The sequence below is a fragment of the Pelmatolapia mariae genome, linkage group LG6 (genome assembly GCF_036321145.2).
Source record: "Pelmatolapia mariae isolate MD_Pm_ZW linkage group LG6, Pm_UMD_F_2, whole genome shotgun sequence".
Taxonomy (NCBI): Eukaryota; Metazoa; Chordata; class Actinopteri; order Cichliformes; family Cichlidae; genus Pelmatolapia; species Pelmatolapia mariae.
The window spans coordinates 15,268,424-15,283,164 of NC_086232.1; the positions used below are offsets into that span (position 1 = coordinate 15,268,424).

At 40.7% G+C, this 14,741-nt stretch overlaps 2 protein-coding genes across 2 annotated transcripts; both read right to left on the minus strand.

Annotated features, from left to right (window-relative positions):
- Positions 1–1,410: 1,410 nt before the first annotated feature.
- LOC134629032 (cytochrome P450 3A40-like) lies at positions 1,411–5,462 on the minus strand. Its single transcript, XM_063475919.1, has 13 exons — positions 5,392–5,462; positions 5,209–5,302; positions 4,915–4,967; positions 4,566–4,665; positions 4,361–4,474; positions 3,918–4,006; positions 3,657–3,805; positions 3,419–3,546; positions 3,266–3,332; positions 3,025–3,185; positions 2,292–2,518; positions 1,961–2,123; positions 1,411–1,570 (listed from the first exon to the last, which is right to left on the minus strand). Exons 1-13 carry the CDS (start codon positions 5,460–5,462, stop codon positions 1,493–1,495), a joined length of 1,494 nt encoding a protein of 497 aa, XP_063331989.1. The 3' UTR covers positions 1,411–1,492.
- Positions 5,463–9,355: 3,893 nt separating this feature from the next.
- Positions 9,356–14,713, minus strand: LOC134629031 (cytochrome P450 3A30). The gene is made up of 14 exons (XM_063475918.1): positions 14,636–14,713; positions 14,099–14,268; positions 13,915–14,008; positions 13,709–13,761; positions 13,402–13,501; positions 13,194–13,307; positions 12,939–13,027; positions 12,678–12,826; positions 12,437–12,564; positions 12,284–12,350; positions 12,043–12,203; positions 10,122–10,348; positions 9,845–10,007; positions 9,356–9,550 (listed from the first exon to the last, which is right to left on the minus strand). The coding sequence occupies exons 2-14, from the start codon at positions 14,167–14,169 to the stop codon at positions 9,473–9,475; spliced, it is 1,494 nt and encodes a 497-aa protein (XP_063331988.1). The 5' UTR covers positions 14,170–14,268; positions 14,636–14,713; the 3' UTR covers positions 9,356–9,472.
- Between the last annotated feature and the right edge of the window lie 28 nt (positions 14,714–14,741).

Here is a 14,741-nt window from a genome sequence, read left to right on the forward strand (position 1 = left end):
TCATGTTTTACAGTCCTTTGGTCTCAGCCTCAGATACTTATCAAATCACACAAAGCTCTTGTAGAAACAAACAAACAAGTGAACAAAATATGTTCTCCTTCATTTCTGTCAAACAAAGCTGTATGACACGTTTCCAGCGGTTAGTATCATGGTTGCTAGGCAACCTGGGCAGCGCGACGGAGGCCATTTCACAAGCCTACAAGCCTCGCACTTCCGGCCTTAGCGGTCTTTGAGTACGCGGCCCTTGAGGACCGTTAAGGCTGCAGACCCTGAATTGGGATACAGCCATAGTTTCTTCCCACTGTGTTCCTGTTAATGATAAACTACAAATTTACCCTAAATTACTAAAATATCGATATTTTAATGTGAGAATTGATTCTAGAACATAAATGACTGGTATTTGAGGAATCGATATTTCAGTATCGATCCGCACATCACTAATTAACGTAGCTTCACTCCACATCAGCCACACCGCTTTGCTAGCTAAAACGCCGGTGTCGGCACATAAGGACGCTGTCATAGCCTGTCAACGACGTTGGTTAGCTGCGTATATACGAATGTGAATCGCATCATTGGCTGGAGCAGCCAGTCACCGGTCACTTACTGACTCTTACAGAATAAATTGTTGACGTATTTATTTTAATTTCAATTCAGGTTAGATTTTCTTGTGCTCAACGCAGATTTTCTGTGCGCGGAGACCGTGCCAGCAGTGCCGATTGTGCACGCGCGCAGCTTAGAGGGAACATTGGAGGCAGTGCATTCAGCTATCAGGCCGCTGCACTGTGGAACCTCTCTAGCTTTCTCTTAGCTCAGACTTTTTTTTTTTCTTTTTTTTAAAGCTTATAGTTCAGGCTGGATCAGGTGATGCAGAGGCTGCTGGCAGACCTCTGATGATGCAAAGACTCTTTCTTCTCCACACACCTCTTTTCACGCCTCACATATTTATGTGCCAATGTTGCATGTCATTAACTTTTTTCTCTTTTCATTTTTTTTTCTATTTCTTGTTTGTGGTCTCTCTGTCCCCCCGACCAGGCCCCACCCTGCCTCGTTCTGCTCGCTGTGTCTTCCGGGTCAAAAGAAATTTGTCCTCCACATCATCACCAAGCCTTTCACTAAAACAATTGTGTGGTCTCTCTCTGGTATTGTGGGGCATTCACTTTATGTCATAAAATGCCTTGAGATGACTGTTTTTGGAATTTACATAAAATTGACATCAACATTTATTTTCCTACTGTGAGCAGCAAAATGATTACATTCAGAGTAATCTGCCACACACAAAAATGACAGCACAGAGTAGAAGAATCTGGACATTCTTTAATGATTTTAAAGATCAGTAAAATGGTTCATCTGTCAGTAAGGGAAAAGAAATGCAGAGGTACACGCTTGTACTGTTTCGGTAAAAAACTAGCATTTGCTTCTGTACATGAAAGGTTTGTAAAGAGCACAATTAAGAAACGAATCTTTCATTGTCATTTTATTTTTAGCAGGAAGGTTAAGAACGTGACACCAGCTTCAGTTTGATTGGTCGTTTTGGCTGTAGGAAACCCTGGATGTCCAGCTCAAAGGGGATCTGCAGAAAGTAACATGTAGAATTAATGACAATAACGCACAAAACTCTGCCTTCGTAAGAAAAACTAACAAATATGTGAGGGGAACAGATTGTATTGTTATTGTAAATTAATGTACATTTGTCTCGCAATAAAAATATTTATTAAAAAAAAAACCTCTGCCTTCTTATTTCAGATCTCCAAATAACTTAAGGTGGAAGGCTGATGGGAAAATGAGAAAATGTGTAAAATCCAACTGTTTCATGGAAGTGCTGTGTCAGTTCGTGGCTTTTTATCTTCAGACTGATAGACACAGTGTTATGCAATCCCCTCCATATCACTATTTAACTAGCCATTAATAATATTGGGACAGGGTTTTCATACATCATAAAAAAGTTGATCTGGGCTCTCACCTCTGTCTCCTTACACACAGAGAAGCTGTACCTCTGGAGGATCTCCACTATTGCAAGTTTCATCACAACCACAGCAAATCGCATCCCAATGCAGTTCCTGGGGCCTGCTCCAAAAGGCATGTAGATGTACGGATCAATTGTCTCCTTGTTTTCCTTGCTGAACCTGAGAACACACACACACACACACACACACACACACACACACACACACACACACACACACACACACACACACACACACACACAGTATATTAACAACAGAAATGGGGTGATGTCCCACAGAGCTTCATTCTGCTTTGTCACATCAGACACATGTGAATCCTTTCCGTACCTCTCAGGTTTGAATTTCTCTGGTTCAGACCAAATCTCGGGGTCCCGGTGCATCGGCCAGGTGGGGACTATGACAACCATACCTTTTGGAATCACAAAGCCATTTATCTCCACACTGGCCTTGGCCACACGTTCCAAACGTGCAACGATGGGGAACAATCGGAGAGACTCATTGATGACACAGTCGAGATACTCCATCTGCATTAGTTCCTGGTACTGGATGGGAGCCTGAACACAAGCACATAAACATGACTTTCTGAGCCACTTCTGATGGATATCTCCCACAAAGTGGTCTTTTGTGGAGTAGGGGTGGGGTTTCAATTATCGATCTTCTGATTAAAATTGATTTTAGATTGAATAATGCATTACTGCTTCATTAAATCCTGAATTGATGCATCAGAATCTGTAGAAATCGGCTTGCTCACCCGATGGCATGTAAACAGACACACCGTCAGGGCTGAAAGCTGACGGCCCACAGATTCTGAAGATGCAGGTTTTCTCACTCTCCAACCAAAACTCATTGATCCAGCAACAGCAAAAGAAGATCAAAACTACACTTCACATTAGATAAATATTGCCATTAATTCCCTCTTACTTTTGCTGTTTTGCTTCACCAAAATAAAATCACAGATGAGTTAAGCCTAAATCTTAAGTAAAGTGGGATCTCATCAAAGAAAGGTTTTTCTCACTTTAAGACTGCTGTTCAGTTCCAGATGTTCTCACTTCTCATGTACCTTGTTAGGGAAGGTTGCATCCACCTCCTCCTGCAGCTTTTTCATCACCTGAGGGTTTGTTGCCAAATTGTAAGACAAGAAAGTGAGAGAGCTGCTGGTCGTTTCGTAGCCAGCAAAGAGGAAAGTCATTGCTTGGGAAAGGATCTCATGATCTGTCAGACCTGAGGAGATAGGAGGGATATACACGTTAGAAACGCTTTAAGCTGGTTTTTCCATGTGTGGAGACGTGTCTGTGTATCACCTTTATCCTGTTTGGAATTATTATTTTGCTGAGAGTCGATCATTAGCTGGAGGAAGTCCACTCGAGTCTGGAAGTCAACAAACACAGTCTGAGAACAGCTGTGATCTTATGTCAGAACAGGTTATTGGTACAAACACAAACTCACAGCCGTACCTTTTGCTTGCTGGTCTCTCGATCAGTCTTGATCTTCTGTAGCGCAGCGTAAAAGAAGTCTGTCACAGATGTAGGGAAAAAGGCGAAGTCCAGTTTTTCCAATATGGGAATCAGGAATGGAAAGATGACTGAGATTTAAAAAAGAAGACATTTATTAATGGAAGAGGAAGGACAGCAGCTGCACTGATGATCAATCTATGCATGAGCTGCAGTTATAAAAATGAAATGAACACTTTACCAACAGTGAGGAAGATGGGGTTGAAAAAGTCAAATTTCAGCATCTTTTTGATGTTTGTGACAAAAGGATCTGAGGGGTTGTTGAGAGAGTCGATGTCCACACTGAAGGCGGTGCTGGTTACCACATCCATACTGTAGGGTCCGAAAAACCTGCAAAACCACACAAACACATCAAACATGACCTTTATTATTGCAGACTTAGAAGAGGTGAATCTGCGCTTTTTCTGATGTATTTAAATGAAAACAGTATGAGAGATCTCACTCTTTCAGCTCTAGAGGTTCATCTTTATCTGCTTTCTTTTTCATGCTGCTGATCAGGACAGCTGAATGCTGCTTCATGATGTCAAGCATCTGAGGCACAAACAGACAAAAAACCCTGGATGCAATTATAACAGCACAGAGTTACCACTGTTTTTGTAGATCAGCAGTCCATGAGAATGGGGCAGGGACCACTGTTAGAGACTGAACAAAATCTGTTAATAGATGTTTTTTGCATTGTATGTCTCCCTCGTGCTCTTATATTTACTACTTATATAAACTGAATGGCTCTAACTGTGAAACCAAGTAAGCTGAAAAGCAATGCTTTCTATTCTTTCTAATGTAGTTTGAGCATAAGTGACAGAGAGTTTGGTTATGAATTGCTTTTTGTTTCTTTTGTTTTTTAGCATCAAACAAAAGCCGGAGGGAGGGCAGAGAGGGACGTACCTCTTTCAATCTCCCAGAGGTGAAGGAGGGAGAAAGGATGCTGCGGATCCTCCTCCACTGATCATCCTCTGCAATGTTCACAGCATCGTACAGCGGCCCATTCAGACGGAAATTCTGTAATAACATTTAAAAGCAGCTGGTGATGAGGACAGAAGGTCAGATTTTTAAAAAGAGACTGATTGAGTCGTATAATGTCCTTACTAACCCTGCGGTTGGTGAAGAAAGAGTAACACTCCTTTATCAGGATAGTTTTTACCATGGCAGGATCAGCGATACACAACACGGGCTGACGGCCATCAAAAATGCTGTATAAACAGTGAAGGGGGATTAATAAAACAATAATTAATATGTTCATTTTTCATGTTTACACACACACACACACACACACACACACACACACACACACACACACACACACACACACAGGCCCCTGTAAAACTGAAGCATAAGCACAGATGATCACCTCACTTATGCAGACATTTATCCCTACACATTTACATATACTCTATATGTTCAGACGCACACAAACACACACTGTAGAAAACACTACTTACCCCCACATTTTCCCATATTTCTTATGACACTCTTCATCAAAGTTAAAAAATCCCTGAAAACAAGAGCGATATAAAAGATCTAATTATGAAAACATCATGAGCTGTTTATGATGTAGAACACTGAACAACACCAGATCACACAAAGATCAAATCAAATCTGGTTCACTGATCTAACACTGTGCACATAGGCAGGATTCAAAGTGACACATGAATCTGAGAGATTATTATAATGATCACACATTTAAAACAGTCCACAGTGGATACAGTATTTACAGTGTAAGTGTTATTACCCACCTTTCTATATTTCAACATGGTGCCAAAAAATGGGATAGGTGAGGGCCCAGGGACTCCTAATCTCTTAAATGTCCCATATGTCCAGCAGGAATACCTGTGAAAAACATGGAACAGGTGTAAGAGAATAAAAGAAGAACAAAAAGTGGAAATAGATGAACACATCCAGTATTCTTTCAAACTTACACAAACAGCAGCGTGATGAGGGCAGCCAGCAGGGTCCACGTCTCTGCAGACAAGAAGAGGAAGTACGCCATATCGGCCAAGTTTCTCTCTTTTCTTTTTCTGTTTCTCTCTTTTTCTCTTCTCTCAGTGGCAACACAAGTGTCGTGACCAGAGCCTTTTATATTGTGCTGCACACACCTGAAAGTTGTTTTCCTATTTTTCCTGTGTCCCAATTCTTTTTTGATGTTCTGAGAATAAATAACCAATACTCAGAGCAGGTCCAGTCAAAAACAATTATTTATTAAACACATATATGCGGGAAATCCACATCACACCACCAAAAGGGCAGCCCGTTAGATCTCAAAGAGGGAATACACAAGCTTCACTATTTAAAGGGCTTTACACGCCCTGTATGCGTAAGCAGATAACATAACATGCATCAGTTACCGTTAGTGACAGTTAGACACAGTTCCTTTTTCGGTGATCTTCTGCAATTACTTAGAAATCTATCTTAACTCCCTCTCACCCCGCTGTTTCCTGTTGTTCTTTTAGCAGCACATACGCAGGCAATGCTCTCTGCAACTCTGCACAAAGCTTCCTGTTCTACACATTTTCGGTCTTGCTAAGCAATGACCTATGACACAGTTTATACTGAAAGGTGGCCTCTACTATACTGGCCTGTTATTAAATGCATAAAACAAAATACACAACAAATAAGCACTGGAAAATATATTTCCTAATACCTGGAAAGAGGAAAGAGGCTGATTTATGTAACAGGACTCCTCCTCTCTGAGATCAGCTAGAGATTACTTCAGTGCAGCTGAGCAAGAGGGAGCCATGGGTTTTGTTCTTTTCTTCTCTTTACAAACATGGATACTGCTGATCACATTTATCTGCATATTTTTTATGTGAGTTAATGTTTACAATAAAACAGTTTAAATTTAAGGTGGCAACAGCTGAATTGGTCAAGCTCAGACAAGCAAGTTAACAGTAAACAGTGTTTGAGTGAACCTGTGCACCTTCATGCTTTAACCCCTTTGATGTTCTGTCTAGGTACGGCCACTGGACCTTTGGTATATTTGAGAAGATGGGGATCCCGGGTCCAAAGCCAGTCATGTACTGGGGGACAATAGCCAGGCACAACCGTGTATGTAAATCCTTGTGATTGCTATTTGTAAAGATCGAATGATTTGTACCAAGTTCGAAAGGATACACTGAATAATGTATAACATATCTTAGTGATAAATATGCATTTGCTGTTAACAGGTTCACTACTTAGATGCCTATGAATGTGCTCAAAAGTATGGGAGAATATGGGGGTGAGTTTGTAAAAATGTCCATATAAGAACATGTGCATGTCTTTAATGGATTTCTCTGTTTTTGTCAGCACAACTGGATCCAAAGCTCCCTGAGCAATAAGAAATATTTTCCACTACAAAAACCTCCCGAAATGCAGGTGTGTTCTGTGTAAATGTTCATTGCGTATGCTGGCTGTGATGGATCCTGACATGCTGAAAACCATCCTGGTAAAGGAGTGCTTCAATTGAAAAGTTCTAACTCCCGGCACGACATTCTTCCTTGCCGTATTATTATGGATGCTCTAAACATCATTGGACCTAATGAACTCATCACTGTTATCAGGCTGCGTTCCGACTGCCTTCAAACATGTAGTCATGCAACCTGTTATCAAGAAAAGTAACCTTGATCCTAATGTTCTTGCAAACTGTAGGCCGATCTCTAAACTTCCTTTTATGGCCAAAATCTTGGAAAAATAGTCCTTCATCAATTACTGACCTTCTTAGAGACTAATAGAATCAGTGAAAAATTCCAGTCTGGGTTTAAACCACGTCACAGTACCGAGACAGCGCTATTAAGGGTTTTTAATGACCTCCTTTTAACTGCTGATTCAGGGCGCTCCGTGGTATAGTTTTATTAGACTTAACCTCGGCTTACGATACGGCTGATCACAATATTCTCCTGGCAAGGCTAGAACATGTAGTCGGGATTAAAGGTAATGTCCTTTCATGGTCTAAATCATACTTATCTGAGAGGTCATTCTCCGTCACCATGGGGAGATACTCATCCTCTTTTGCCCCTTTCCGTTGTGGTGTGCCCCAGGGTTCGGTGCTAAGTCCTACGTTATTTTCTTTGTACATGCTGCCCTTGGGACTCATTTTCAAAAAGCATAATATCTTGTTTCATTGTTATGCTGACAGCATCCAAATCTACTTCCCCCTGAATCAGGATGTCCAGTCCGTTCAACTGTCTGCGGGAAGTTAAAGATTGGCAATTACAAAACTCTCTAACTCTAAATTATTGTTTTTGATAATCACATTCCCCAGGACCAGCTAACTGATACACTGGGGTCCTATGCCAGCCATCTCTCTTATACCTTTAGAAATCTTGGAGTGATCCTTGATAGCTCCCTCAAATTAGACAAGCAAGTGTCTTCAGTTGTGAAAACGAGTTTTTACCAGCTACGCCAAATCTCCAAGGCAAAGCCCTATATTCCACATAAAGACCTTGAAAAGCTTATCCATGCCTTTATCACTTCTAGACTGGACTATTGCAACTCTCTGTACTTGGGCCTCCAATTCCCTCTCGTCCAGCGTTTGCAGTTAGTTCAAAATGCTGCAGCACCCCTCTTAACTGGCACCAGAAGGCCTGATCACATCACCCCGATACTTTTAAAATTTTCAATAACTTGGCGCCCAGTTACCTAACATACATTCTCAACGTGTTTAGCCCCAAGAGAGCACTTAGATCCTCTAACCAACTGCTCTTAGTGCAACCAAGGCCCCAACGAAAGACTAGAGGGGAACGAGCTTTTGCAATTGATGCACCTAAACTCTGGAATAATCTTCCAATCGATGTACGCATGTCAGAATCCATTCAATCGTTTAAATCACACTTAAAAACTCACCTGTTCCTTCTAGCCCTTGAAGCAAATGAGTTCCGACTTCCTCCCGGTCTGCATTTGTGCTATGTAACTGTAACTGTTACTATAACTGTTTTATAACTGTTTTTGTTGCCATTTGCTGTAATCTGATTTGCTGCCTTGTGTGAAGCACTTTGTTGGACACTGTCCCTTTTAAATGTGCTATAGAAATAAATATTGATTGATTGATTGATTGACCTGCTTTACCAACCGCAGGGTGAGAACATGAACATGAAATTAACACTGGCTGAAACAAAACATCCAACAGTCTGTTATAATAACCAATGAAGTGATACACATTAAAATCCTCCACATGTACAAAGTCCTGAATGATCTGATCCCATCATATCTTAAAGGCTAGATCACTTTGCTCTCAGCGTTTTTTTTGTTTTTGTTTTATTTGGTTCCTAGAGTTTCTAAAAGTAGAATGGGAGGCAACGCATTCAGCTATCAGGCCACTGCACTGTGGAACCTCTCTAGCTTACTCTTAGCTCAGACTTTTGTTTTTTTTGAAAAAGCCTATAGTTCAGGCTGGATCAGGTGATCCCGAGGCTGCTGGCAGACCTCTCTCTTTCTTCTCCATTCCCCTCTTTTCACTCCCCACACATTTATCTGCCAATGTTGCATGTCATTAACTTTTTTCTCTTTTCACTTTTTTCCAGTTTCTTGTTTGTGGTCTCTCCGTGCCCCCGACCAGGCCCCACCCTGAGCCTTGTTCTGCTCGCTGTGTCTTCCGGGTCAAAAGAAATTTGTCCTCCACATCATCACCAAACCTTTCACTAAAGCAATTATGGGGTCTCTCTCTGGTACTGTAGGGCATTCACTTTAGGCCATATAATGCCTTGAGGTGACTGTTGTTGGAAACTACATAAAATTTAACTTTAACATTTATTTTCCTACTGTGAGCAGCAAAATGATTACATTCAGAGTTATCTGCAGCACATAAAAATGACAGGACAGAGTAGAAGAATCTGGACATTCTTTATTGATTTTAAAGATCAGTAAAATGGTTCATCTGTCAAACAGTTAAGAAAAAGATGCAGAGGTACACGCTTGGACTGTTTCGGTAAAAAAAATAGCATTTGCTTCTGTACACAAAAGGTTTGTAAAGAGCAAAATTAAGAAGAGAATCTTTCATTATCATTTTTATTTTTAGCAGGAAGGTTAAGAACGTGGCACCAGCTTCAGTTTGATTGGTCGTTTTGGCTGTAGCAGACCCTGGATGTCCAGCTCAAAGGGGATCTGCAAGGAAGTGACATGTAGAATTAATGACAATAACACAAAACTCTGCATTCTTATTTCAGATCTCCAAACAACTTAAGGTGGAAAGCTGATGGAAAACATAGAAATGCGTAAAATCCAACTGTTTTATGAAACTGCTGTGCCAGTTCGTGGCTTTTTATCTTTGGACTGATATACACGGTGGATGCATCGTCCATATCACTTTTAAACTAGCAGTGAATAATATTGGGACAGGGCTCTTCATACAGCATAAAACAGGCAATAACAGTTAGAGAAGATGATCTGGGCTCTCACCTCGGTCTCCTTACACACAGAGAAGCTGTACCTCTGGAGGATCTCCACTATTGCAAGTTTCATCAAAACCAGAGCAAATCGCATCCCAATGCAGTTCCTCGGGCCTGCTCCAAAAGGCATGTAGCTGTACGGATCAATTGTCTCCTTGTTTTCCTTGCTGAACCTGAGAACACACACACACACACACACACAATATATTAACAACAGAAATGGGGTTATGTCCCACAGAGCTTCATTCTGCTTTGTCACATCAGACACGTGTGAATCCTTTCCGTACCTCTCAGGTTTGAATTTCTCTGGTTCAGGCCAAATCTCGGGGTCCCGGTGCATCGGCCAGGTGGGGACTATGACAACCATACCTTTTGGAATCACAAAGCCATTTATCTCCACACTGGCCTTGGCCACACGTTCCAAACGTGAAGCGATGGGGAACAATCGGAGAGACTCATTGATGACACAGTCGAGATACTCCATCTGCATTAGTTCCTGGTACTGGATGGGAGCCTGAACACAAGCACATAAACATGACTTTCTGAGCCACTTCTGGATATCACCCACAAACTGGACTTTTGTGGAGTAGGGTGGGGTTCAATTATCGATTTTCCGATTAAAATCAATTTTAGCTTGAATAACGGGATACTGATTCATTAGGTCCTGAACTGATTTTAAATATATATGTATTTCGCCAGAATCACCAGAATCTCGTGTTAATGTTTTCATTTCAACAACCACCAAACAGCTAAAACAGTAAATGAGAGCAGATAAACGTATTCCACACAAAGATGTAAACACAAAGCGTGGAGCCGACGCATCACAGTCTGTGAGATGTGGGCTTTCTCACCAGACAGCACGCACACGGACACGCCATCAGGGCGCCGAAGCTGCAGGTTTTGTCACTTTCCAACCAAAATTCACTGAACCAGCAGCAAAAGAAGATCAAAACTAGCTTCGCATTAGATAAATATCGTCATCAATTCCCTCTTACCTTTGCTGTTTTGTTTCTACCACGGTAAATCACACTTCCTGCAAAGCTCTCTCTCTTTCAGCGTACTTCAAGAACAGTTTACCATCTGAAATCTCTGTTTTCTGCATTATTCACATGCTTATCCGCCAGTCTACCGTTGTTTACAGCGCTGTCAGTCGCATTTTTTTAAATGACTTCTTACAAGAAAGTCTCATTTCTGCTGTTCAATTCCGAAGAAATATGAACTTTAAACAATTATACCAATTGCAAAACGCTTACCTGTGTCTCAAATAACACCTCTGTAACTTTGCACTGCTTCACTTCCGCAGCATCAGGTAATGTTCATATGTTGATTCAAGGTTTTCCTCAGTTTATGATCTACTGCAGAATATTTTTAAGGTTATCTGCTAGAAAAAGCCAGGCCAGGAAAATCTACTTCATGTTTTTCTGTGTTTTATCATCAGTTACTTTGACAAAAAGGCATCTGCTGTGATGCTCACACCTCTGTGTCACAAGTGCCAGTACTGATAAATGATCAGAATTATAATATTTCTGACTGTCTGACGCAAAATTTCCCCCATTGAAATCGAGTCGAATCAAATCGGAACCTTGTGAATCGGAATTGAATCTATTATAGAAATCAGTGACGACACCCAGTCCTATTGTGGAGTTCTTCTGCCCTCTAGTGGTAAAATTTAAAAACAGCTGTTTGGATTTCTGGTTGAGAGACAGTCTGTATGCACTATTGCAATGTAGTAATTAATCCAATAAAATGCACGAAATAAGGTAAAAGGAAATTAAATTAAAACAGCCTTGGAAAAAAATTAAAGAAAACAACATAAAATTTATTATGGGTAAATTTGGAGGATTATTATGATCTTTATCATTATGCATTGTTAAAAGCTGACTTCTTCTTCTGTGAACTTTAATGTTGTTTGCAAAGGAAGCTTGTGTTTATTATGTTTTTGTGAAATGATTTTAACTTGACTTTGCAACCCTCCTTAGCTAACAAAGCTCCCTGACACAGCTGGATTAGCCCCCATCACCTCATGACCCTAAACTGGATAGAAGGAAATAGATGGATGGATTTTGGTGTAAATATCAAGATGTGTGTTTGCATTAAAGGGGAGACAAGTCAAGCCTAAATCTGGAGTAAAGTGGGATCTCATCAAAGAAAGGTTTTTCTCACTTTAAGACTGCTGTTCAGTTCCAGGTGTTCTCACTTCTCACGTACCTTGTTTGGGAAGGTTGCATCCACCTCCTCCTGCAGCTTTTTCATCACCTGAGGGTTTGTTGCCAAATTGTAAGACAAGAAAGTGAGAGAGCTGCTGGTCGTTTCGTAGCCAGCAAAGAGGAAAATCATTGCTTGGGAAAGGATCTCATGATCTGTCAGACCTGAGGAGATAGGAGGGATATACATGTTAGAACAGCTTTAAGCTGGTTTTTCCATGTGTGGAGACGTGTCCGTGTATCACCTTTATCCTGTTTGGAATCATTATTTTGCTGAGAGTCAATCATTAGCTGGAGAAAGTCCACTCGAGTCTGGAAGTCAACAAACACAGTCTGAGAACAGCTGTGATCTTATGTCAGAACAGGTTATTGGTACAAACACAAACTCACAGCCGTACCTTTTGCTTGCTGGTCTCTCGATCAGTCTTGATCTTCTGTAGCGCAGCGTAAAAGAAGTCTGTCACAGATGTAGGGAAAAAGGAAAACTCAAATTTTTCCAATATGGGACCCATGAAGGGAAAGAAGGCTGAAATTAAACAAACAAGAAGACATTTATTAATGGAAGAGGAAGGACAGCAGCTGCACCGATGATCAATCTATGTATGAGCTGCAGTTATAATAATGAAATGAATACTTTACCAACAGTGAGGAAGATGGGGTTGAAAAAGTCAAATTTCAGCATCTTTTTGATGTTAGTGACAAAAGGATCTGAGGAGTTGTTGAGAGAGTCGATGTCCACACTGAAGGCGGTGCTGGTTACCACATCCATACTGTAGGGTCCGAAAAACCTGCAAAACCACACAAACACATCAAACATGACCTTTGTTATTGCAGACTTAGAAGAGGTGAATCTGAGCTTTTTCTGATGTATTTAAATGAAAACAGTATGAGAGATCTCACTCTTTCAGCTCTAGAGGTTCATTTTTATCTGCTTTCTTTTTCATGCTGCTGATCAGGACAGCTGAATGCTGCTTCATGATGTCAAACATCTGAGGCACAAACAGACAAAAATGGATGTAATTATAACAGCACAGAGGTACCACTGTTTTTCTACATCTACATTCAGACTGAACAAAATCCTAAAGAAGGGAGCATTCATGTAAATAGATGGTTTTTTTAGCCATTGTATTGTTTTTCAGGGAGAGAGGGACGTACCTCTTTCAATCTCCCAGAGGTGAAGGAGGGAGAAAGAACGCTGCGGATCCTCCTCCACTGATCATCCTCTGCAATGGACACAGCATCATGCAGCGGCCCATTCAGACGGAAATTCTGTAATAACATTCAAAGCAGCTGGTGATGAGGACAGAAGGTCAGATTTAAAAAAAAAAAGAGACTGATTGAGTCGTATGATGTCCTTACTAACCCTGCGGTTGGTGAAGAAAGAGTAACACTCCTTTATCAGGATAGTTTTTACCATGGCGGGATCAGTGATACACAACACGGGCTGACGGCCATCAAAAATGCTGTATAAACAGTGAAGGGGGATTAATAAAACAATAATTAATATGTTCATTTTTCATGCTTTCACACACACACACACACACACACACACACACACACACACACACCTGTAAAACTGGAGCATAAGCACAGATAATAACCTCACCTATTTACATATTCTATATGCATTCAGACTCACACAAACACACACTGTAGAAAACACTACTTACCCCCACATTTTCCCATATTTCTTAGAACACTCTTCATCAAAGTTAAAAAATCCCTGAAAACAAGAGTGATATAAAAGATCTAATTATTAAAACACATCATGAGCTGTTTATGACGTAGAACACTGAACAACACCAGATCACACAAAGATCAAGTGTGTAGTGTTGGCAACCGGACAAGGGCAGTACGTGTAAGTGTTATTACCCACCTTTCTATATTTCAACATGGTGCCAAAAAATGGGATAGGTGAGGGCCCAGGGACTCCTAATCTCTTAAATGTCCCATATGTCCAGCAGGAATACCTGTGAAAAAACATGGAACAGGTGTAAGAGAATAAAAGAAGAACAGAAAGTGGAAATAGATGAACACATCCAGTATTCTTTAAAACTTACACAAACAGCAGTGTGATGAGGGCAGCCAGCAGGGTCCACGTCTCTGCGGACAAGAAGAAGAAGTACGCCATGTCTGCCAAGTTTCTCTCTTCTCTTTTTCTGTTTTCTCTCTTCTCTCAGTGGTAACACAAGTGTCGTGACCAGAGCCTTTTATTTTGTGCTGCACACACCTGGTGCATGAGTGAGGGAAGTGTGTGAGAGTTTAACCAATAGCAGCAGAAAGCATCAAGTGAATGATTAACGGAGAGAAAGACTGAGGAGCATTAACTGTGTCATAATCACTTTTAATAGTTTTGCTGTTTGTGACCCTGAAGTTTTCAGGCCTTCATTTTTGTACTTCACAAGTTTAAAACAAACAAAAGAAGCAAAACAATGCAATAAAAACAGCTGTGATTAGCATAAAGGTTTTGTTGTTTGAACTTTAATCTTATTGTATTTGGAGTTTGAATGTTACAGAGCAGTCACAGTCAAGTCATTACGAACATTTTTTGGCCAGATTGTTTTATATAAACAGCTTTAAACTTATACTGTACTCACAGAAAAAAAAACATTTCCAGGCATGTACTCAGATCTGTGGGTGAAAGTTCTTTTCCTGTTTTCCTTCAGCCTGGAAAGAGGAAAGAGGCTGGTTTATGTAACAGGA